The following is a 24281-nucleotide window of genomic DNA, read 5'->3' as shown; positions in this document are numbered from 1 at the left end:
TGAGTGTACATACAATACAAATATTGCACTCTCTTCTCGTGTTTCCAGTACACTGGAAAACCCAGAGCACAGGAGGAAATGCCACGTGTACATACTGCGCATGCCCGACGAGTTTTACGTTGATCCTGCTGGGTGATCCCCACTTCCGGTGAATGGGAGGAGAAGCGTCTCACACGATACTCTAACAAGGCCTATCGTTACTCACCCGTAGGTAGTTGAACGGGGTCTCGGTTGTAGCCATGGACCTGTGATCGCCAACAAGTCATCTAATTAACTTTTTACGAAAGTAGAAGACGTCACCATAGACGCCGCTTTGACTAAACGTCGCCAGAGCCACAGGTTTGAACGTTACCCCGCTACTGCCAGCTAGTTAGCCAGCTAAAGACGCAGCTAACGTTAGCTTTTCGCCAACCAAGCACCTCTAAATTAAGTCCTGGTGTCTATTTCAAGATGTCAACTGCGGGATTTAACTCTCAGAATGGGACAGGGACAGGACAGGCATATGTGAACGGTGAGTAACATTCAAATGTAAGTAAAGTTAGTTCAAGGCAAAGTAGCTAACAGGAGCTAACTCGCTAAACGCAAGTAATAAGCTGACACTAGCAGCAGTTCTTGGATCTTGTCTCTTGTCTCTGTTGCTATTTGCTAAGTGGGCTAACTGGCTTGCTTAGTAACGCTGTAAATTAAGATAGCCAAGCAACGGCGAGCTGTCATGTATAGTTAACGTTACACCGGGACAGCTGCAGTTAATCTTGACCTGTCTTAACGTTAAATTGTTGCTGTCGGTAAGGTAACTAGCTATAACGTTACCTGCCTTGGTCAGAACCAGAATGAGATTCATTGCCAAAATATGTTTTCACTAGCATGGAATTTGCCTTGGTGTGTTTCGGGCATACAATAAACATAACAAAATGGAATAAACAACACAGCACAGTATTGTAACAGTCAAGAAGTTAACTATAGAACGGATGAGTGTTAATGTAACCTGTAGTGACTATGGATGGGGGGGGGTTGAGTCCGAGTCTTTGCTAACTACATTTTACCAGTGCTACTTTTTAATTTGTCGAGTTGGAAGACCAACAGGTCGACAAACCGAGAGGTCAACGGGCATCATGACTTTTAAGACAGGTGTCAGGTTGTTCCATCTTCTCCCAGTAAACATAACGGCAATGATATGATCAAACCGTCAACGTAGCACTTGTTGTTCTCCTGTCCAGCTGTTCAGTTAGCCAGAACCATTCCTGTCATGATAAAATATCTAACGAGCTTTAGCTCGTCTTTTCGCATCTGTCTCCTTTTTCTGCCTCCTCCGAGTTTTTTTACTGTACACTTTAACATTCCCATTGAATTTTCCCATCTGCAGATTTTTTTAGCAGGTTAAATAGCTCGGGTGTTTTTGCTATGACGTTATTGTACATGTGGCAAATTGGGGATGATCCAGATATGTTGCTGCAGATCTTTCTGTAGGCTCATCCAATTACTTACTTCAACTTGAGATTACTTGAACATTTTTATCAGGTTTCCATTGAATGGTGAGGAAAAACACCCTGTGACATCTGACAAAAGTGTGATTATGTGCAACCTTCAGAAGCGTTTCTTGTTGATGCATGGGAAGGAGCTCTCTTGTACTGTTCAGATGAAGCAATTGCAGCTTGAGCTTTAAATGCCTCAGGTGGTTTTCTAAAACTGTAGATATGTGTCTGAACTGTATCTGAACTTCTAATTGTTCACTGCATTCCCCAATAATCATATTCCCATCTCCCTTGAATCAGATGGGTCAATAAAGGATGTTAATCCAGCTCTGTTCTTTGACCTCTAATCAATTTGAAAACAATGTGTTACTGACAATAGGAACAAACCATGAAAACATGTCACTAAAGCTGCATGGGGTGAGTTTTCAGAACAATGCTTGTAAATTCATTGTTATCATGAGCTATCTGTAATGCGAATGAACAATTCAAATGGGAGGAAGTATCATTTGTGTCATTTATATATTGTCACACCAATATGTCTCCACATGTCACTTGTATTTTACACTACTGATGTGCATCCAGTAATAATATGTTCACCTGGAACTCCCAAACCGCAAGTGAGTCTATTTCTCTCTGCCATTGTCTATCAGAAGCTAACGTGTGCTCTGATAGCGCTTGTTTTAACGGATCTCTATAACATCAGTTAACTTTAACCAGCCCGGTTCTTTGTGAAAAACAACAACGGCAGAGAGAAACGGACGTAAATACTGTAACAATGCTTACTGTCTGGGAGTTCCAGGTGAACTCATGAAAGACAGTACGGTACGGGCTGTGGGGTCCAGAAGACTGACCTGTTCGTTTTTGTAAGTCACACTCTCCTTGCCCCCTCCACTCCACACCATAACAGAAAGTTGAAACTAAAAGAATTTTTTTTTTAGTGGAAACCCAACCCTCCAAATGTTTAAGTAATCTTATTTTCTTCCCTTTCTTTACACACATTGTGGTATCGACTTTAGTATTGAGTATTGTGTACTTTTGTTGCTATCGGTACTGAATACTAAATTTTTGGTATCGTGACATCCCTAATTACCAGAGGACCTCATGTGATTTAATAAATACCCCCCCACATCTGTGTTTCATGTTGCACAGTTGCATAGTCTGTATTTTACTTGAATTTACTGAACTTATCCCACGAATATGATGTCAAGGTTCTGTCAAAACTTTCAATTATAATTGCCAACGCAGTAAATTCAACCCCAGATCACAGAGATGCAGGTTCACACGGGACTAATTATCACACAACCACTCTGTTTGGCAAAATCTGGTAGGTCATTTGCGGTGGAATCTTTTCTTGATAAATTACAAACATGGCAGATTTGAACGGGATTGAGATCACAGAAGACCTCCGCAGTTATTACAAACTACTAGAGGTCCCCAGGTAATACAAGTCCCATGCGAATAAGGTTATACACCCACTTGGTGTTACTGAGGCCAATTTTTTACCTTTTATGTTTTACCTTTCAATGGGTTGATTTGTGATTGGCAGAGAGTTCTAATTCCACATCAAGCTTTTTGATTGAACAAGAGCTGTTACTGATTAGGAACTTCTTACAATTTCCCTTTTCTCGGGAAGGACAAAGATTTGAGGTGGATTATGTGCCTTCATCCATCTTTGCTCATTGAGAGTTTTCTAATCCCTTCTCACTCTGAAATTCACTTAGCTTTGCTTCCACGTATGTAGCACAGGGCTAAGTAGATATGGGTTAATCGGTTTGCATATAGGCCTATGTAATCATTTAAGGTGCAAACAGCGATACATTGGTGCTGCAATTTAAGCTGTTGCCTGTTAGATTGTTTGTTATTTAGATAACACATTTTTCTATATGAATTCTCACTCTGACTAGAGCTGGGCAATATATCGATTTCAATTATATCGATATCTTGATATGAGACTAGATATCGTCTTCAATTTTGGATATCGTAATATGGCATAAGTGGTGTCTTTTCCTGACCCATTTCTTTCTTTCTTTTTCCTACTGACGAGTAGATAAGTATTTGAGATCTGTTTTTTGCTGTTTGCAGCATCTTGCATCATCTGCTATTTCAAAAAGAGTGAATCCTGTTTTGATATTTGGTATGACACCATGATTCTTGGTATTGATTTGACATTCAGGAAGTTGAGAAACAAATGCCATGTTTTAGCCTAGTATCTGCACAATATACAATTTAAAGAATTGTTAATTGTGCAGAAGTGTCTGTGGTGTTACTACTATTACTACTACTACTACTAAGGTCAGACTTGGCTTAGAGCCCCACACTTACTGTCACTGTGGGCAGTTCATGGTGAATTACACTCGGATAAAGGGATTAGACCCTGGGCTGTCACTTCATTGGTCATTTGGTGGATCTAAGTGGTTTTCACTGGTGTTCTATAAGTACTGTGCCATCTGTTTTTTCATTTACCTTTTTGAACTGTACTTCAGATTTAAACCCAAAGACTTGCTTGGGTTTAAGACACTTGAATCACAAACAAAAGCCCTTTGCAGACATGGAATCTGTAACATTGCTGGCTTCGTCTTTCTTGGAAGCTAATGGCTTGGCTTTTGAACTGGAGAGCTGCAATCGTTGTTCAGATTTTGGCATCTGGCACACGAGGGAGTCCAGCAGCCCTTTTTCTTACTGCCACAGTGGCAGCATGACTGGAGAACAGTTTGAAAGTAAGGGTGTTTTCACACCAATTTCATCAGACTTTTGGTTTTGTTTTCCCCCTTGGTTGCTGTAGCCAGGTGTGCTTTGCGTTCTAGAATGTTACAGAGCATACAAACTATAGCAGCTTGAGTAGTAGTAGTAGCAGCAGCAGCAGCAGCAGCAGCAGCAGCAGCAGTAGTAGTAGCAGCAGCAGCAGCTGCAGCTGCTGCTCTATCTGGACAATTGAAAAGTGATGTTTCGTTCACAGAAATATGCACTAGTCTAGAACACAAGACTGTCTTCCTGTATTAACTTTCTTGCTCCAGACACATCTGACCAATAAGCAGATTCAACGTTCTCACATGGTTTGTAGTTATGCAATTTGGTTCGCTTGGATTTTATATTTGTGGGAAAAGAAAATGAACCAATGGGAAAATGCTCCAAGTTTACCAACTCAACTGTTATGGACCAGAACAAACAAACTATAGGTGGGAAATTGTGAATTTCCCTGTTGTGGGATTAATAAAGGATTTTGAATCTTGAATCAGTATTTAACCTGGAGATGACATGTAAAATTGCCGGAACATTTAAAAAATGAATTGTAAGACTGAAAGGGCTCAAGTGTCATCTTGATGGATGGACTTGTGTTGTTTTGGGTAGAAGAAATATCAAATAACTAAATAAACATAGGCCTGTTGTTTTTGATCTAGGTTTTCTAACATGCCTGTATTTTTCATTCTCTCTTCTGCAGGTCCGTCGCAGAATCCAGTTGGCCTGCAGCAGCTGCCAGGGGTCAGCTATGGCATGACTCACCAACCAACCTACAATCCAATGCAGGCCAAAGCTCCCGCACCCCCCGTCACTGGACTCTACCCCTCTGGGCCATACCAACCTGTTCACCCAGTCAGCTCCTACCAGCCTGGCCAGTCACTGTTGACCAGGCCTCTAATTGGAGGTCCTCCATCCCATACCCCTCCTCAGTCTGCCAGCCCTGGTCCTAGGCTGCCCCCTGCACAGACCACACCTCCCCCTTCTGCTGTGTCTTCTAGTAGCTACTACCCAAACCCCCGGCAGCCGCAGCCCATGGCTCCAGCATGGCACTACAACACAGCTCCCCCACCAATGGGGCAACCCACTTCCATGAGCATACCTCCCCACGGCCCCGTGCCTAACCATGTAAACCCAGCTGCAAGCTCGACACCGTCATCGGCACCTTACAGCTCTGCACCACCAGCCCATGTGTCCCATAGTGTCACCCAGCCCCCAGGCCCAGGGATGCCCCCCACCTCTCTACACGGATATACCCAGCCAGGTAGGAACACAAAGGCTCTGCTGTAGTTTAAACTGTACCATCCATATCAGTGGTTCCCAAAGTTTTTTCAATAATGTACCCCCTTTGAATGTTTTTATTTTTTAAGCCAAGTACCCCCTGACCAGCGCAAAACAATACAGGTACAATACAGCGCTGGCAGTGATAGATTTACCAAACAACCACCTTGTAACTGAAAAACATTTAAATGCTGCGTTTCAAATGTTTAGAATCCATCACAAAAGATCATTCATTATTATAGTATAATTATTTTCAGAATAATGCATGACATATTTTTAAATTAGCATTTAGCAAAAATCTCAAGTACCCCCTGCAGTACTCCAAAGTACCCCTAGGGGTATGCGTACCCCCATTTGAGAAACAATGATCTATATGCACAATACAATTTTCAAATGGAGGATAAGATAATTACAAGATGAAGTTGGGAGTGAATTAGACTCTTAATGCAGGCACTCCTTGGCTCACATCAATAAAAAGATGAATCATCCTTTTAAGTTTCAATAAATCAGACCAGTGAACGTTAGCCCTGTAACCTTAATTCCAGGGTCCCCATTACTTAATCACTGTAAGATATCCACCATGTTCTCCTTCTAATAACCTTTCTATAGCGCTATTACTGTCTCGTCTTTTTTTCTCATCACCATTTTAATTGACGTGATACAGATATGCATGTCAAGAATGCTGCTATGTTGGAGCTGGACCTTGCTCTCTGTTCCTACTTTGAACATGGCTCCCTCCCAGGCACAGGCTCGTTTACTCTGAATTTGTACAAAGTTCAATTCAGAATTTTTATTGTTTAAATGTGATTCTTATGTAGCAGCATGACGTGGCTTTTAGGACAAATGCAAATTTTACTTTCAGTTTCTGGTCCAGGGTGTATTGCTAAAATGATTGCTCTCTACTGGTGATGTTAGCAGAATGCACACAACCGTATCTTCTGGGCTGTTAAAACAATTGATAGATCAGGTAGTTAAGTAGTTTCATTTCTTTCTGAGAGAGGTAAAGGGTTGTCTCCACTGAGAAGTATTTAGCTCTCTGTCAAAAACAAAAGCCCACTAAAAGAGAATGTCAGTAACTTCTACTGCCAACTAGTGATTTTCTAGGGAGGAAGTGGATTTGTTAAGTGACGTTAGCATGTAGTTGGTTGTGTAATCCGTGGCCACAGTGTCTCAATGATTTGTCATAGCATTATGTAAATTAACCTTGATTTTTTAAAAAGCTTTATTTAGTGCATTACTTGGTTGCCTCAGTCTGTCTGTTACCAGCATATCTCTCAATCAAATGGTCAGATTGGCTTAAAAATGGCTGTTCGCATTTACACCCCCAGCAGTAAGAGTTGGCTTGATTTTAGTGACTTTTCCCCCAGCAGCACCATCAGGGCACATCTTCCCAGTACAATGGTGACAGTGAGAGTTGCAGCTAACTGGAGAAATGATTAGGTCTTTGTGACGTTGCGTACTGCGATTGCTTTCTTGCAAATTAAAAATGTGACACATGTCACAAGCAATTCTCAAATGTCACCGATTTTCCACCTGCAACAATAATCTGTTGAACCGTTTTGGCTCTTTTGAGCTGCTGAAAGTTTCAGTCTCCAGCATTAACAGTGATAAAGTATTTGTCATTAAAATGTTTCATATGAATGTAACATGTTACAGTGCCGATATGAAATGCACCAAAGTGCCGTGAACAATGTGAAGTAAAGAGGATTATCATTTTAGTCATTATAATGCAGCTTTGTCTCAGTATAGTCTCTAATCTAATTAAGTCTTTACACTATTGGCCTTTTGTCCTTGAAATGATAGATTCTTCCCTAATATATAGATCACCATTTGTCATTATAATTGGCACTGACTTGCCATTGTAAGTCTCATTTATTTAAAAAAATGTATTAACCTTTTAGACAAAAGAGAACATACTTCCTGCATGTATTGATCAACAAGTTAATCAAGGAGTTGGAGTCCAGAGGCATCTTAACTGGCTAGTTTGTCAGTAGACATGAACATGTCTCTGTTGCTGTCATTGTTCTGACATTAGCTCGCTGTGGGTCAGTAGTGCCACCCCTGTTGTTGCCTCTAGTCAGAACTTATAATGTTGCCATCATATTTTTTTCTACATGATATGTGGCAGTACCACAGAGTGCTCTTCTTTATTTATTTATTTTTTTTACACAAAACAGATGCAGTGATGATGCAGTTTCACCCAGGTGATGGAGGGTGTTGTCATCTCACAAAAATTACTGCAACAATTTTGATATGTGATTAATTTTATAAGAGTTTTATGCTTTTTCACTCTGGGAAATTGTGATGACCATTGCTCACTATTTTGTCACATTTTATATATTAGAGTAATCAGAAAAAGAATTACAAGGTTAATCTACATCTATAATGAGAATAATCATGAGTTGTTGCCCTAAAATGAATCACTGTTGGTGTTTTTCATCAGGCCCTGCACCTCCGCCAATGACTCACATGGCTCCACACACATACCAGCCAAGCAGAGCACCCTATGGCCCCCCACCTACATGCCCACCACCAACCATGAAACCCACACCGCCTCCTACTGGAACCCTAATGGCCAATGCCACACCTCCACCCCCCAAGGCAGATGGTAAGTGGTGTTTTTAAAACTGGGCACGTGACATTTTTGTGCTTTGTCCTCAGGTATGACAACCTACAAAGACAGCAACACACTGAGCGCCACATCCACATTTCTTTATACTTTACTGCATCACTTTGTTCATTTATTTACATTTTACATTGTCAGATTTAGTTTGAGTGGTCTTAAAGGTGCCAACGGCCTGGTGTGAACTCAGCAAGACGAGACTAGTAAAAAATTGTTTGAATCAACGTTTCTGAACCAAAAAAGGAAATGGAGCCAGTTGTTCATAAAACAACATGACCAGTCACTTAAGTAGAGTTAGTTTTTCAGCCCGATTGTAGATGGTCAGAGGGTGGTATGTTTTAACTTTTTATCTAGCTTTGTAAGCTTGTGAAAAAAATTGAAGGTCAAAGTCCATGCAGCACAACATTTTTCCCACAAATTAGGCAAGTATATAATTACATGTTTAAAGTACAAATGTTTTGTGGGTCTGTGCCGATTGTAAAATCAGAACGCTGTCAGCGATGAGTGTGTAACAGTATGTCCACTTATAAGCCAGCCGTTTTTGTTCTGATCACCTTCCGTTGTTTCCCTCCCTCTCCTCCTTCCTCTACATGCCAGCTCAGTGTGGGGGTGCTGTTAACAGCACTCTGCCCCCCACTGAGCCCGACTGCCAGGAGGGGGATATTGAATGTCCAGGTGTGGTTTGTCAGTTGCTGTTAGTGTCAGTGCTTTGCTCCTCATCCTGTCCTCTCTGTGCTGTTGTTCATTGTATCTAGGGATGCACTAATTCTTTTATTCCATCCCTTAAATTGATACCAAATATGAAGCATTGCAGAATCAGCTGATACAGAACTCCAGTCTGTTAATTTTAGACCAAATGTTATAAATAAGTTAACCGATATCTCTGAAGATGCTTTGCTTTGATCTCTATAACTTGTGCTTATGGAGCTGGGTGTTAGCCCAGTATTTATTTTAGTATCAGTGCATCCCTAGTAACATATTTCCTGTTTGGTAGTTTGTTTGCCTCTCTCTCTCATCCTTTTTCATCATATCTCCTAAATGACCTCTAAATTAACATCTTAGAAACCCCAAAGTATAAATATTTCTTAAAAACACCATACATCATCATCGTCATCATCAATATTATTGTTTTGCTTCAGTAGTCTTTTGTGTCCATCTACTGTAGATCAGATCATTCCATAGCTCGTGGTTGGCACACTGGGATAGAAATAGCAAAACTTGTCACTAAAATTGTTCACATCACATCTGTATTTGTTTTGAAACAGGAACTGTGGCTGGCAATGGCCCACAAGCACCAAACAGCTATAATCATGTTGACAACAAAATGGGTAAGGCCATTTTCTGCCACATATTAGATTATTTTCACACCAACCATATGTACAGTCTAAACTTACAAAGCAGACTTCATAGCTGCTACACAACTTGCCGTAACTGGGCATCATTTGCCCTCTTTCAATTTATATCACAGTTTTTGAAGGAGAGTACGGCCTTCTACAGTAAATCCCTTTTAGTACTGTTTAAACACTTACAAATAACAACCTGTTGCATTGATTTTAAACTAAATACACAATGTCCCAGAAGTAAAGCCCCATCAATGAATGTCAGTTCTGGTGTGCTTTTACCAATTACAAATCTCTCATTTTCTTTAGTTTAAAGGATAAGTCTGTAAATATTCTATACTTTTCATATTATCAACAAATTCCATGAAAAGACCAAATCCATTAATGAACTTATTCCACTAAGAACTTGTGTGTGTGTGTGTGTGTGTGTGTGTGTGTGTGTGTGTGTGTGTGTGTGTGTGTGTGTGTGTGTGTGTGTGTGTGTGTGTGTGTGTGTGTGTGTGTGTGTGTGTGTGTAACCAAAGCTGATGTCGCTTATCCCTCTTTGCATAAGAGCTCCAATGTTGTACATGGACCAATAAAAACACATTAATGAGCCACACTGTTACATTTGGGGACGTGTTCCTTCATCACCACGAAACCCCGTCACTGTTGTTTATTTTAAATCAATTTCACATACACGGTTGTACTGCTGTAAATACTCATCAGCCACCAAATGTGTACTAATCTGGCTTGGGGCACAAGTGTTGGACTAATGGATTTGTTTGGTCTTATCATATGATTTGTTAACAGCAAGACAAATATAGTCTATAATATATCATTTAGAGGGGTTCACTTTTTTAGTAATCACTGCTACTCAGTGGGTTGGATTTCTCATGTAAACTGACGTAATTTCTGTTCCCTTTACTTCCACAGCTGGCCTGCCCCAGCCCGGACCACCTGGTCGGCACTTGGGCCACTACCCCTCCCTTCCCCCTGGGTACCAGAACACCTCGGCTCTCCACAACGCCGGCCCCCCCATGCACCCTGCGATGCAGGCCGCCACGCAGCCTTACACTCAACCACCTCAGACATACCAGCAGGTGAGAGGAAAGTCACAGCCATGCACTGACTGAGTACTGTTTGAGCATTTCACATGTACTCTTCTTTAGCTCATTCTTACTGGTTGCAGAACGATGTGCTCTGCAATTTCTGTCATGCATTTGCTTCTCATGACAAGATAAAAAATGCTAGAGAAATATAAAATCTTTGATGTTTTGGCTTTAAAGGGGTCAGATTTAGAGGCAGTGAATATCAGCAGATATCTACACCAGTCAATCAAAGCATGGGTGGTCATCCATGCTTTATGATTTGGCTTTCGTAAGTTTTTGGTAAATAGATCGACTAACAAACAAGCTTGTTGGTTTCCCTTCTCTCAGCCACCTGGTGGCCCAGGACCAGCCCAACTGAGCCCGTCCCTGGCAGCCTTGAGCCTCCAGTCCAGCACCCCAGAGGCCCTGAGAGTGGTCAACCTGCTGCAGGAGAGGAACTTGCTGCCACCAAGCCCGATGCCCGCCCCAACACCCTGTCTCCCACAGGACCTGCAGAAGATCAACTGCAACCCAGAGTAAGCCATGGCAGACTACTATTGACAGCATGTCTATATTTATATTATTATCCTTTAAAACTGATTTATACTGTGATTTTTAATTGTTTGCACTTTCAATTTTTTTTAACTATTTCATGTAGTTATGTAGTATTAAATGCACTAAATACTTAAAGTAGGACTTTTTGCAATTTAAATTACTGCTTAGAGTAAAGAACAAAATGTTATCTATTTCGTTGCCATCTGTGCAACTGTACACATTTTGTAGTAGATCAGATAATCATGAAGTTTTCCCTGGATATGTTGCCCTGGGAGTTCCTTGGCGACATTGTTCCAAGACATCAATTTTGAAGCATGTGTACTACCGGGGACAACATGATCTCTGCATGCAGTTCAAGGAATATGAACTTTCTGCGTTTGTGTGTCTCGCCAGGGTTTTTCGTAGTACGCTGACCAGCATCCCTCAGACTCAGTCACTGCTCAATAAAGCCAAGATGCCACTGGGCCTGCTGCTCCACCCCTTCAAAGACCTTTCGGTAACACCTCAGTTCAATATTTAATGTGCACACACATCAGTCAGTGCCTTTACGTCAACTGAAATAATGTTGTTGTTGGCTCTCTATTATAACCTTTATTTCTGAGATGTCATGTAAACATGAAACCTGTTTTACTCAATTGGTATTACGGATTAAGAGGATCACAGTAGAAACACAACCACGTTTCTCCCTGGGGGAAACCAAATTTTCTAGCCAGCTTCCGGCGATTTGCTTAACCAAGTTCCTTACTGGATTTAGCATGTGAAGGAGAAAGACTTAAAGTTAGGTAAATCCAAGTTGATTGATGTAAACCAAAATTAAATAAATGTGCTGTCGGGACCTAGTAAATAGGTTTAACAAAACATTACATGTGTTGCTAGCTAGCTAAAAAGTCAGTTAGCCTGTAGCTATTCCTGCTAGATAGCTTAAAAAGAAAAAGGCAGTTAATATGACTGTAGCTATTCCTTAACAAAATAAAACATTACATTTGCTAGCTAGCAAAAAAAAAAAAAAGTCAGTTAGCCTAACATTACTTATTGGTCATCATGTATCCAATTTCTCCTAAAACCCTCTTATACTTCCTGACCAAATGAATGGATCAATATGGCCAAATAATAGCTGGCAATAATCCAGTGGCCTAAAAGAGCCACCATGAGTTGGAGCATTGGTGATGTTTGACAGTTGATCCAATCTTCCTGTTCAAGTCCAGAACGGTTTCTTTGCTAAACCTGTATCATGAGAGAAATTCAGCAGCATCATATAACTCCATTGGGTTGAGCCTGTCCCTTAACTTGATTATTTTCCACAATACTGAATCACAGTTAAATTATGTTTAAAAGTTTTGGCGCAACACAATTTGAACTTAACTTACTAATTAGAGTAAAAACTAAACAGAGATTTAAAAGTTGTTTTTTTTATATTTTTTTGAAGATAGTTTTAAAGTTTGGAGCAACATCAATTCAAATTAAACCATGAATTAATCAGGTTTAAAAATGAATCCTTGTTTGTGCAACCCAGCCTCAAGGGCAGTTCAGAAATAAATTACATGGCCTATTTTTCTTTTACCATGCAACAAACTTTAACTACTTTTTCTATTCATTCATTCATTCATTCATTCATATAATATTGTTTTTAACTGTTTAAAGCTATAGTGTGTGACTTTAACTGATAGTATTAATCGGTCAACATTCTTAATGTTGGTTAACTGTTAAATTATTTTATTTTATTAATGTTAATGATTAACATCTCTATCTACAGCCACATCCACTTCATCCACAATTATATTCCTTTATATTTTGAAGAGAACTACTTCAAACCTTTACTGATTAAACACTGAGAATCTTCTTAACACTTTTCTTCAGAATAGATTTGACTCAATACGCCTCTGGGCAAAATTTGTCAGAATGAACTCATGTTTGTTCCTGTGTTCATTGAGGATAATCATTCATTGAGCACAATCTGAACAACAACAACAACAATGTCTTTATTGAAATGCCAGTTACAACTAGTTACAATAAAATGAATTCTTACATGGCTTTCTTTTATTCTGTGGTTTTCCTTGCAGCAGCTTCCTGTGGTGACATCCAGCACCATCGTCCGGTGTCGGTCTTGCAGAACCTACATCAATCCCTTCGTCTCTTTCCTGGACCAGAGGAGGTGGAAGTGCAACCTGTGCTATCGGGTCAATGATGGTAAGAAACAGGGAGGAGTGATGTATGCTCTTTTAAGTACCATCATCTAAAGAGCCACTTAAAGTGAGAACATTGGAGGAAATCGTCAAGTGTCCAAAATAATACAGCCTAGCTACAAAATGTACAGTACAGTGGAGAAATGTAACCTCACTAGAGTGTGTGTGTGTGTGTGTGCGCGCCTATGTAGTTCCAGAGGAGTTTATGTACAACCCAGTCAGCAGATCGTATGGAGAGCCACACAAAAGACCCGAGGTCCAGAACGCCACCATCGAATTCATTGCTCCTTCAGAATACATGGTATGTTTCCACAGCTTTATTGACATTGGTCCTGTTAAGAATCTGAACAGTTATCTGCATGCTCAGTTTATTGTAAATTGGAAGCTAATTTCCGTATATGTGTATTGGTGCCAAGGCACAAAATGATATGTATGTAAATGTAATATTTGTATAGATTATACAGTATATAGAATTGTATTATGTGATTGTGATGGTCGGTCTTTACTGACCTTGAGTAATGTTACATGTGTTTGTCCTCATTTACCCAGCTGAGGCCACCACAGCCTGCTGTTTACCTCTTCATTCTTGATGTATCCCATAATGCAGTGGAAACAGGCTACCTAAATGTGTTCTGCCAGTCACTGTTGGACAACATCAATGCGTATGTACAACATTCAATTTCCATTTAATAGAGATGTTGGGAAGACTGCATGGCCTCATTTAGTCATTTCCCGTTTTGCTTTTAAACTGCACAGACGGCCAATTCATGAATTCAGTTTAATCGACATTTTATGTGTCCATAAACTGATATAGTTTTAATAAGTCCATAATTTAAAGTTGTTTATGAAGGTATTTCATTGTTTATAAATACACTCACTTTTCCCATATTATAACTTCTAACTTCATACTGCAAGGTTGAAGCAGGTACAGATGAAAGTATATTATCTTTGTCACCTGAGTGTTAGCTTTATTAATGTGTGTGTGTCTGTGTCTGCGTTTCTGTGTATGTCTGTGTCCCAGGCTTCCTGGAGACTCTCGGACAAAGGTAGGCTTCATCACCTTTGACAGCACCATCCACTTCTACAACCTCCAGGAGGGACTTTCTCAGCCCCAGATGCTCATCGTGTCTGACATCGAAGGTGAGATGCAGCTGACCACACGTTCATTACTACAGCAACATGACACCAGCTGTGTGAACCCTTACTGCAGAAATGTAGAATGCATATACAAGATATCAAGAGATCAGGAACTGCTTTTTCCAGGTGGACTGTTGCTTTCAGGGAAACTTCTGCGAAATCTAGCTGGATCTAAATTTCTTAATGTCAGAGATAAAATTATCAAGATTACGTCTTGTTTTTTCTTAAATCCATTTAACTATTGATGTCAAGGTAGCTGCGCCACAAATAATGGCTTGCTCTTTATTATATTATTTGAATGAATTGCTTCATAGTAGCTACAAAAAAAACTTTCTTACCACTATTATGATATCAGGCTGTGTATGACAAGGGTGGCTGTATTATATTTGTTTAAATAGTAACTTTTGTGTTTCACAGATATCTTTTTACCAACACCAGACAGCCTTTTAGTAAACCTCAATGAATGCAAAGAGGTAAGAAAATGTACTTTAATTGCAGCTATGTCGTGAATGTGAATTATTATGTGAATAACCTGAAACACCCTAATTTTGTCATATATATGAATGTTGAGCTTGGTTTTAGTCGTGTGCTTTTTTTTTTTTCTTACACTGTGTAGATATTAACATTAATAACTGCTCACTGTGTGAGAGGAAACCTAAATCACCCGGACTATGGCCCCTTAATTCTGGATGGAAGAAAGCTGAATTGAGCAACGAAAGTTTTCCCTCGGGGATTAATAATGGTTCTCAAAAGTAAGACTCGCTCCCTTTTTTGTTTTTCAGCTTGTGCAGGATCTGCTGACGAGCCTGCCAAATCTGTTTGAAAAGACCATGGAGACCCAGTCTGCCCTGGGTTCAGCTCTGCAAGCAGCCTTCAAGCTGCTGTCACCTACTGGAGGGCGCATGTCTATCTTTCAGACCCAGCTGCCTAACCTCGGTGTGGGGGCACTCCAGTCCAGAGAAGACCCCAACCAGCGGGCATCTGCCAAGGTTAGAGAGACATCAATGAGAAGTCTGTTGGACATACAATAGGATTAAAGAGCCGTTACAGCAGCATTATTCAGAATTCTCTAGGGAAGTCATGAAATAACAGAGATTATACCATGGTATGGGTGAATACTCTATTCTGATTTGGCTGCAGGGTTTCCATTAAAAAGCGATGTAGGACAGCTTCTTAGTAGTACCGGTGTGTGTTTACCATTGTAGATGGTATGCTGGTGAGCTAATGTGCTACATTAAAAGAATAAAAAGAATAATCTGAATATCTTATTTACAACACTAAGTGTAGTCCTTCAGTGCCTTATCCTCTAAACACGCGCTAACACACAAACTGCAAGAATTAAGTTACACTGCCCCTGTGAACTTACTATACTTTGTTTCACACTTATCGATTATCTCACCTCCGATTCACTGTTAAACTCGCTACTTCGGGCTGCGGCCAAAAGTACACACGGTGTATAATTTGGTCACGAAAATCTTGATATTGATTTGGGCATAACGACATGGCTGATAGCTAGTTTGTCTCATTGGTAAACATACTGTCAAATCATGATATTTACTGATTGTCAACCATACACAATCTTACTGACTTTCAATCTTGCAACCATAACGTTAGCTTTCTGGCTCATAGCTGAGCCAAAGGATTGTGTGAGCTGAGCGGACTAGAAATAGCTCCCTCTTAACATTGGCATGTGATCATGGTATAAGGAGGCTCATGCCCTAAGAGGTGTCAGTTATCTGTAATTAATGGATGACGGGGAGACCAGTTGCCTCCGCCGCCTCGTCGAGCATTAACTCTTACGTATTACAGTCATGGTTAAAAAATATTATTATTATTTTTTTTTTTACTTTCAAGGCAATTGAAGCCAGACAAAACAACACTGAGCTCATGTCACAAAAGTGCTCCGTCTTATATACATATGGAAAGTCATGGAAAAGTTATAGCTTTTTTATTTCTTGGTGCCAAAGGGCCGGCATTCAAGACTAATCTGTCTTTCTGGCTCTTTAACAATAATTAGATCTTGAAAAATGTCTTTAGATTTTGACAAATTTTGGGTAGTTGCATTATGTTCCAATTTTGAGCTCATGGTCTCACCTGGTGTGTTTTCCTTTAGGACATCCAGCACTTATCCCCAGCGACAGACTTCTACAAGAAGCTGGCTCTGGACTGCTCCGGTCAGCAGGTGGCGGTTGACCTGTTCCTGCTCAGCTCTCAGTACTGCGACCTGGCATCGCTAGGCAAGTCCCGGACTAAATGGTTGGGAGAGGGTGGACAGAGGGAGGGTTTATTGGACCTTTTTATGTTTGTTTACATGTCTCACAAGGGCTAAAAACACTGATGATCAGTCAGTAGAATAGGTGAAAACCAAAACCTCATCGGTTATGGAAAAAGCTGGATACAGGCAAAAGTTATTCAAAAGAACAGATTTAAACAGTAGGACGTGGAAAATGACGTGTGAATATATTTTTGATCACGTCACATATAAGACAATCAGCGTCTCCTCCTCTCCTCTTGTGTGCTTTTTCTCTCCCAGGCTGCATATCCAGATACTCGGCAGGGAGCGTTTACTACTACCCCTCCTACCACCACCAGCACAACCCCGCTCAGGTGGAGTGCTTCCAGAAGGATCTGAAGAGATACTTAACCAGGAAGATCGGCTTCGAGGCCGTCATGAGGATACGCTGCACCAAAGGTCCGTTGGCACAACTGCTGGCGCTTGGTCAAGCATTGACTGATTGTTGTTGGGACTTATTTTTTTTGCAGTTGAGTGTTTGATTGGCGCTGTCAGTCCAGCTTGATTGATTTTGTCTCTCTGTTTCTCTCTGCAGGTCTGTCCATCCACACGTTCCACGGAAACTTCTTTGTGCGCTCCACGGATCTGCTGTCTCTTCCCAATGTGAACCCAGACGCTGGCTTTGCGGTTCAGATGTCCATTGAGGAAAACCTGGACGACATGCAAGTCGTCTCTTTCCAGGCCGCGTTGCTTTACACGTCCAGCAAAGGTTGTTTTGTTTTTTCAAAGCCATTGTGAAAAATGTAAATAATCAATCTCTTTGTCTTTTGTTGAAATAACACGTTTTCTCTTACAGGAGAGAGGAGGATCCGTGTCCACACCTTGTGTCTTCCTGTGGTCAATTCTCTGGCAGACATCTTTGCTGGGGCTGATGTTCAAGCGATCACTGGACTGCTGGCTTGTATGGGTAGGTACTAAACCAGCAAACACATTTCAAAGGTCCCCTCCAGACATGTTTTAAGACATGTATAAAAATACTCTGAGCAGATGCAATTTCAAGAATTTGTATCAAATAATTATTTCAAGCAGTTTCCCCAGTTCAAAGGTCTAGAATCTATGAACTAGCAAATATTGTAAATTTGAAAAGTTGGACTCTGGGCACAAGATGTCTTTATTTCACTGAAACGTCCATTCACAGTGTGTGTGCACTCGAGGTTTCAAGTTTCCACATCGTACTTGTGTGAGTTGTATATTTGACAACGATTGATTTTAAAAACCATGCTCATACATGCACATGTTAAACTCAGATTTAGGGTGATCACAGAGAGACTTCCCCCCCCTCAGCAGATACATATGAAAACAAACTGAGAAACAATATGTTCTGGTGCTGTGCATAATTATTGAATGCCATGTCAGATAATTTGCTTTTATTCAGATTAGGCATACTTTCAATAGCATATCATTTTTTTTACCCACAAATTCTGCATGTATGCATGTATCAGAACTCATTATTTGATTTATTTAGTCAATTCATGCAGCACTAGTACCTTATTTTTGTTAAAAAGTGTGTCTGTGTGTGTAGTATTTGTGTTAATGAGTTACAGCTGTTTTCATCCTTGTGTTTAGTAACTTAAAGCAGGAATGTGAAGATGAAGTAATACCATGCAGATTTCCATGAGTTTTGTCTCGATTTTTCTTGACTTGAATTTTCTGGATACCTGATCACATCACATAAGCAACATGAACTTGGATTTGATTAAAGCATCACTCATGCTAATTATTCTTCATTGTTGCAGTAAATAGTCTTTTGATTGGCTCGATACTAAATTACTGCAGGGTTTTCATCCACTTCAGTTATTAGCACTGACAGATGGAGATGAGTGGCAACAGCTGTGATTACCTAGCAACCACCGCATACTGAGCAGTCAGATCTGTCCCGGCTCATCTCACAGTCACTTAGAGAACAGACGCCGATATTTCTGCTCTCTTCAAAATATGGCACAGAATGGCACTACCACTGTTTGTGCCTCACTTCGGCTGATGGTCCACAACACTAAAAGTCTAAAGTTGCATTGAAATTTAAAAAAAGCTTAAATTCTTTTGAAATTCATAAATCACATTTTGTCAAACTTCAAGGTGAAGGATAAACTTTCATGCTTTGTTTCAACATTCATTCATTTTAAAGAATCCAAAATTGGCAACCTCACAATTGTAAACACAAAGCAGTATTCAACTTGTGAACTCCTCATGATCTCTCCTTTTCTTTATATACATTAAATTACAGAATTGAGACGCCATTGAAATGTTGTTTTTCCTCATCTGTGCCTCTCCAAGTCTACTTGTTACTACCTTTGGGGACTGCCCAAGTCAGAGGTTTTAAAATCCTACACATAGTGGTTTTAAAAGAATGAGATTCTGACTGCAAATATGTCCCTGTCTCTCTCTCCAGCTGTGGACCGCTCGGCGACAGCAAGTCTGAGTGACGCCAGAGATGCAATGACCAACGCTGCCATTGACTCGCTGACGTCATACCGGCAGTCTGTGTTGACCATCCAGCAGCCCGGCCTGCTGGCCCCGGCCTGCCTCAGACTCTTCCCCCTCTTCATTCTTGCTCTGCTGAAACAGGTCAGCTTTCATTGCACAGCAACTGCACTGTTGACCAATGCTACACTGAACACACAATCTTCTATTCTAAATCTTGTTTTAGTTTTTTGCCTTGTTAAAATGAAACTGTCCCAACATTTTCTGGCACTTCTGAAACTGCTTTTACTACCAGAATCTTGTGTTTTAAACCACTCCATCGAGCCTTTATTGATCCAGTGTGTGCGTGCACCCTGCAGAAAGCCTTCAGGACGGGCACCAGCACCAGGCTGGATGACCGGCTGTTTGCCATGTGTCAGCTGAAGTACCAGCCACTGGTCTACGCATTACTGATGATCCACCCTGCTCTGTACCGTGTCGACGATCTGACCGATGAGGTGAGGAGGATGAAATCATGTCTCAAAAAGTAGTGACCCTGGATAAAGTTAAATTGAAAAAATAAGTTCAGAAGCAAAAGATACTTTTTAGTGTTTTGTTTATGAATAATATTATATGATTGGAGTAAAAATGAAGAAGAAGAAAAATGTTTGCGTAGTACACATATTTATGATATATGGAAAACCACTGTTTTGAATTGGAAGTCGAGTCATGTTTTAGGACCATTATTTCGTCCCTAACTCTAAATTCAGTCTAGGTGATGTATTTTTAGTAGTGGGCTGAACCTGAACAGTCATCCCAATATTTCCCACGTTATCTTAAGTGTCTTCCTGTTACTGAGTTATCGTCTCTTATCTTATCTTCCGTTTCATGCATCCCCAGGGAGCTTTGAACATCAATGATCGAACCATCCCTCAGCCCAGAGTGCTGCAGCTGTCTGTGGAGAAGCTCAGCAGGGAGGCAGCTTTCCTCATGGATGCTGGAACGGTACGAAGCTTTAAAGTGCTCATATTATGCTTTTTGGCTATTTCCCTTTCCTTTATTGTGTTATGTCTTTTTTGTGCATGTAATACGTTTACAAAGTGAAAAAGCCCAAAGTCCACCCCAAAGGGACTTACCATCTTCCAGAGAACACACTGTTCACAAACTGCTCCAAACAGCTCTATTGTAGTCCAGCCTTTACTTCCGTGACGAACGTGCATCACTTTGTAACACGTTATAATGCTCGCCTAGCAGCTAGCATGGCACGCCCTCATACTCTGCTTCTGATTGGCTAGTAGTCCTTACCTAGCTACTGTGCATGTGCGACTCCCAACAAAGATGGAATAGAAGTGTGATGTCTCACTCTGTAGCTAAAACAGAGAGCTCAACACACAGGGTGAAAAGAGGAGCTGCAGCAATGTGCAGTACAACAAATATATGGTGTTTTTTAAATATTAAACTATGTAAACCTATTCTGATATAACTTCGAAATACAATTATGAACCTGAAAATGAGCATAATATGAGCACTTTAAGCCATGGTTTTAAAATTAGCACTCATACTTATATTTATTTTATGATTCTCTACATTTTCTCCAATAACTTTTGTCAACCCCTAAGATGCTATGGATATATAGCTTCTATGGGTTATGGTTTGTGAGTAGAGGGGGAATAATAGCATACTAAGAAAGAAAGTAAAAAAACTATTTGTGTGCAGTTTGTGTACAAATCCATTTTGAGCTGTTAAGGCTACCTGTGTCAAAATCAGTCTATCTGCCTGTAGATGGTGAAACATTGGTGTAAAGTGGAAGCTCTATAAAATAAAGCCTTACTGATACTGACGGCCCATGACATTAGCAATGACATAAACCTTTCTGCAACACACTGGAGAAGAGCGTGTAAAATTAACATTTTACATAATGAAGTAGCAGTTATTCAATGTGGCTTTGAATGAAAACATCCGTACAAGCTTCAGTTTTAACTCTCCTATAGCTCAGGCACCCAGTAACTCTAAATATTAAAATTCTTACTATTTATTTATATACCTTATTCTGTTCCAAAAGGTCATGTATCTGTGGATCGGACGGAACTGCCACCCCAACTTCCTCACACAAGTCCTGGGAGTTCCCAACTACGCTGCCGTGCCTGATAACCTGGTAGGACACTTCCTGTTGCAGCAGTCACACACATTTATATTCCACTTTGCCTCAGAGCTGTATCTGTGAACCAGGATTTTCCAACAAATTGTCTTAAGGATGGCATAAGGGTCCTATCTGTTAACTCTCATACAATACAGTCTCACTCATTGCATCCTCCTGCCTGATGTTAAAAACTTGACTGTCGCTCTCTCCTCTCACAGTACCTACTCCCAGAGCTAGACACTGCCGAGTCGCAGAGAACCAGGGCTTTCATCGGTTGGCTGAGGGATCAGAGGCCGTTCTTTCCCTCACTGCATGTCATCAGGTGGGCAACAGGCAACATCCTGTATAAAAGAGTAAAGAATCAAGTAGCAAGACTGTGGGGAAATTAAAACCAGCAATCAGCTGCTGGTAGATTTTAATTTTGGCAGTTAATCTACTGTAATATTAAGGTCTGTTCCTCTTCGTACAATCTGAAAACTGAGCAGCACTGAAGTTACTCATGAGGTTTTTTTTTGTTTTTTTTTAAACTGGAACAGAATTTAAAAAGTCATTTATAATGTTATAATTTTCTCAGGAAAAAAAAGTTTTATGGGAAAATTAGAAGTGTGCAAAGTGTGTTGAAGTTCAACATTTACATAATAAAACCAAGCTCTTGTATTCCCTTCCTCAGCACTTTATAATGAAAGAGCAACTACAACTAACCACTTTTTTTTCTTTCACCCTTTGGCTCTCTCAGGGACGAGAGCCAGCTGAAACCCACCTTTATGCAGAACATGATCGAGGACCGAACAGAGTCGGCCCTGTCGTACTACGAGTTCCTGCTCCACCTCCAACAGCAAATCTCCAAATAATCTTCAGTGGGAATGTGGAGACGAGGTGTGTGTGTGTGTGTGTGTGAGAGAATCCTCTTGCTCCATCTCCAGCTGTGGTCCACTATCTCTCTGAGGAAACGCTGAACTGACATTAAACTACGTGACGGACAGTGCAAGGACAGTGTGACAAAGAAATTAATTCTGATGCTTATTTGGCATTTCTTACCGAGCTGAAGCATTGCGTTGGAAGATAAAACAAAAGCAAGAAATCCAAGATGATGATGGTGATTATGTCAATGATCGAATGAATCAGTGTTTATTCTCATAGAACAATGCTGTCTAACTGAGGTATCGTTCAGATACAGTCAAGGCAAACGGATGTGTGAAATGTTTTTGTTCAACAAGCGCAGTCTTTACTAAAACAAGTCAAACGTGTTTGTATGTATGTATGCCTTAGACTAGGTTTATGAGGAAGGTTAGTATGTTTGCGCTTAGACTGTTATTGAGTGTCACCAGGAGTATTTGTACACAGAACACCTGAGCTCTAGCAACACTCTTAATATCCTACTTGAAGGACAGAACATGTGCTTTTTTTTTTTTTTTTTTCGGTCATTATAATTGTGTGTCGAACAAATTAGTAGACTCTGTTGTAAAAGGCAGGAAAGTTAAAGGTGTTTAAAGGCAGACTGACCTAGCAATCGTTACTGCCTTGAATGTGTGGACTTGGCAGTGGAAAGTCATTTTCATTGGTCTGATCTGTCCTTCAGAAAATCTCTTTTCTCTCTGGACATTCAGAACACCTCTGACGACATCGCTGTTCTGTTTTTTTTATTTCTTCTTTTTTGTTTCCGATTATCTAATAATTTATGTGACTCCCGGTCTGATTAAATTCTATATTTGCCTTGTATGGGAAGTCACTTTTTATTATTAAACCTCTGTTTAAATACAGACTCTATATATGAAATATTTTAATATAATAGGATATGGGAAATTCTTTAACATGCATAACAAAGCCATTGTGATCTTTTAATCATGCTTATTGATACTTGTATATTGGAAAAAAAAGACCATTATATAAAAGGTGAAGAAATGCTGATGATTTCAGTAGAAACTTTAGGTGAAATGACGCTAAGGAAATAAAATGTTTGGGACTTTTTAAATGTGGTTTTGTGTTTTGGTGGGTGAACAGTGTTTATTCAGTGGAAGCAAAGACTACAACACAGAATATGGACCAATAATAGTCAAATTTTTTGTTTTGACTTGAGTGTGAATTGAAGGTTTTTTTGATTTGGTCTGATTTCATACAGTTTGTAATCTATGTATTATATAAGCAAAAATGTATTTAGGAACAGATATGTTTTGGTCTTCATGCACAAAATTGTCTTTCATAAAAAAAAACTGATGAAAATAAAAATAGCTTGTTTGTACAGAGTAAATTGCAGAGGTGTGGACTTAAAAAAAAATGTTATAAAAACGTTTGCTGGAGATCAACTCGTCACTTTCCTGACAAAAGATTTGCTTTGAATCAATTCGATAGCCAATCACTTTGCGTGAGCTGAATGGAAAGGTACCCTGTATCTAACACATTTAATTGTGTCACAGAATAACAGACCAAGACGCACTTGATCATTTTGCAGTGAAAGCAATAAATACAAATTTTACACAACACATTCATTGTCTCTTTAAACTGACATTGGTATTGAATTGGGTGAAGGGGAACATAACCAGTTAAGGACTTGGACTCGAGAATTACTTGTAATTTGCAAAATGATGGCTTTGTCCCACCTCTGGTAAATTGTGAATCACTGCAGTTCCAGATGGAGAAATGCCAAAAAAACTGATGCATCAACACAGTTATTGATGTTAATGACAATATTTTCCCGACCCTATTTCCCAACACTATTTTTTTTGTTTTCTATTATAATTAACTCTTATAAGTTTTGAGCTTTTTAATCATTAGTTACAGCTCTAATTATGGCTGTGCGTTATTATTATATACTGTATGTGGCAAATGGCATTTGCATGTTTTTGGCATAGGGTCCCCAAATCACTAGGTCCGGCTCTGCTGATTTATTTTAGGTACATTAGAAGCCAGTGGTGGAAGGGAACTAAGTTACATTTAAGTACAAATTTGAGGTACTTCACAAGTCTTTTCTTCTCATGCTACTTTATACTTCTCCACTACATTTCAGAGGGAATTGTTGTACTTTTAGCATTTCTCATTAAACCAAACCAAATC

At 40.0% G+C, this 24281-nt stretch overlaps 1 protein-coding gene across 3 annotated transcripts; it reads left to right on the top strand.

Annotated features, from left to right (window-relative positions):
* The first annotated feature begins 120 nt into the window (after positions 1-120).
* On the top strand, positions 121-23533 carry sec24a (SEC24 homolog A, COPII coat complex component). 3 transcript variants are annotated; one of them, XM_078265632.1, is made up of 23 exons: positions 121-511; positions 4912-5472; positions 7933-8097; positions 9378-9440; positions 10368-10534; positions 10871-11058; positions 11471-11573; positions 13141-13264; positions 13452-13561; positions 13810-13922; positions 14282-14400; positions 14815-14870; positions 15180-15386; positions 16511-16634; positions 16931-17089; positions 17226-17399; positions 17487-17597; positions 19080-19255; positions 19471-19608; positions 19991-20095; positions 21153-21245; positions 21449-21552; positions 21967-23533. In XM_078265632.1, the coding sequence occupies exons 1-23, from the start codon at positions 451-453 to the stop codon at positions 22079-22081; spliced, it is 3336 nt and encodes a 1111-aa protein (XP_078121758.1). In that variant the 5' UTR covers positions 121-450; the 3' UTR covers positions 22082-23533. The 3 variants fall into 3 exon arrangements, with proteins under 3 accessions (XP_078121758.1, XP_078121759.1, XP_078121757.1); XM_078265631.1 differs by having other exon boundaries at positions 122-511; positions 13138-13264; XM_078265633.1 differs by lacking the exon at positions 9378-9440 and having other exon boundaries at positions 13138-13264.
* The last annotated feature ends 748 nt before the right edge of the window (positions 23534-24281 follow it).

This window comes from Sander vitreus, chromosome 13 (genome assembly GCF_031162955.1).
Source record: "Sander vitreus isolate 19-12246 chromosome 13, sanVit1, whole genome shotgun sequence".
Taxonomy (NCBI): Eukaryota; Metazoa; Chordata; class Actinopteri; order Perciformes; family Percidae; genus Sander; species Sander vitreus.
The sequence above is the reverse complement of the archived record's forward strand: the minus strand, read 5'-3'. Positions and strand labels throughout refer to the sequence as shown.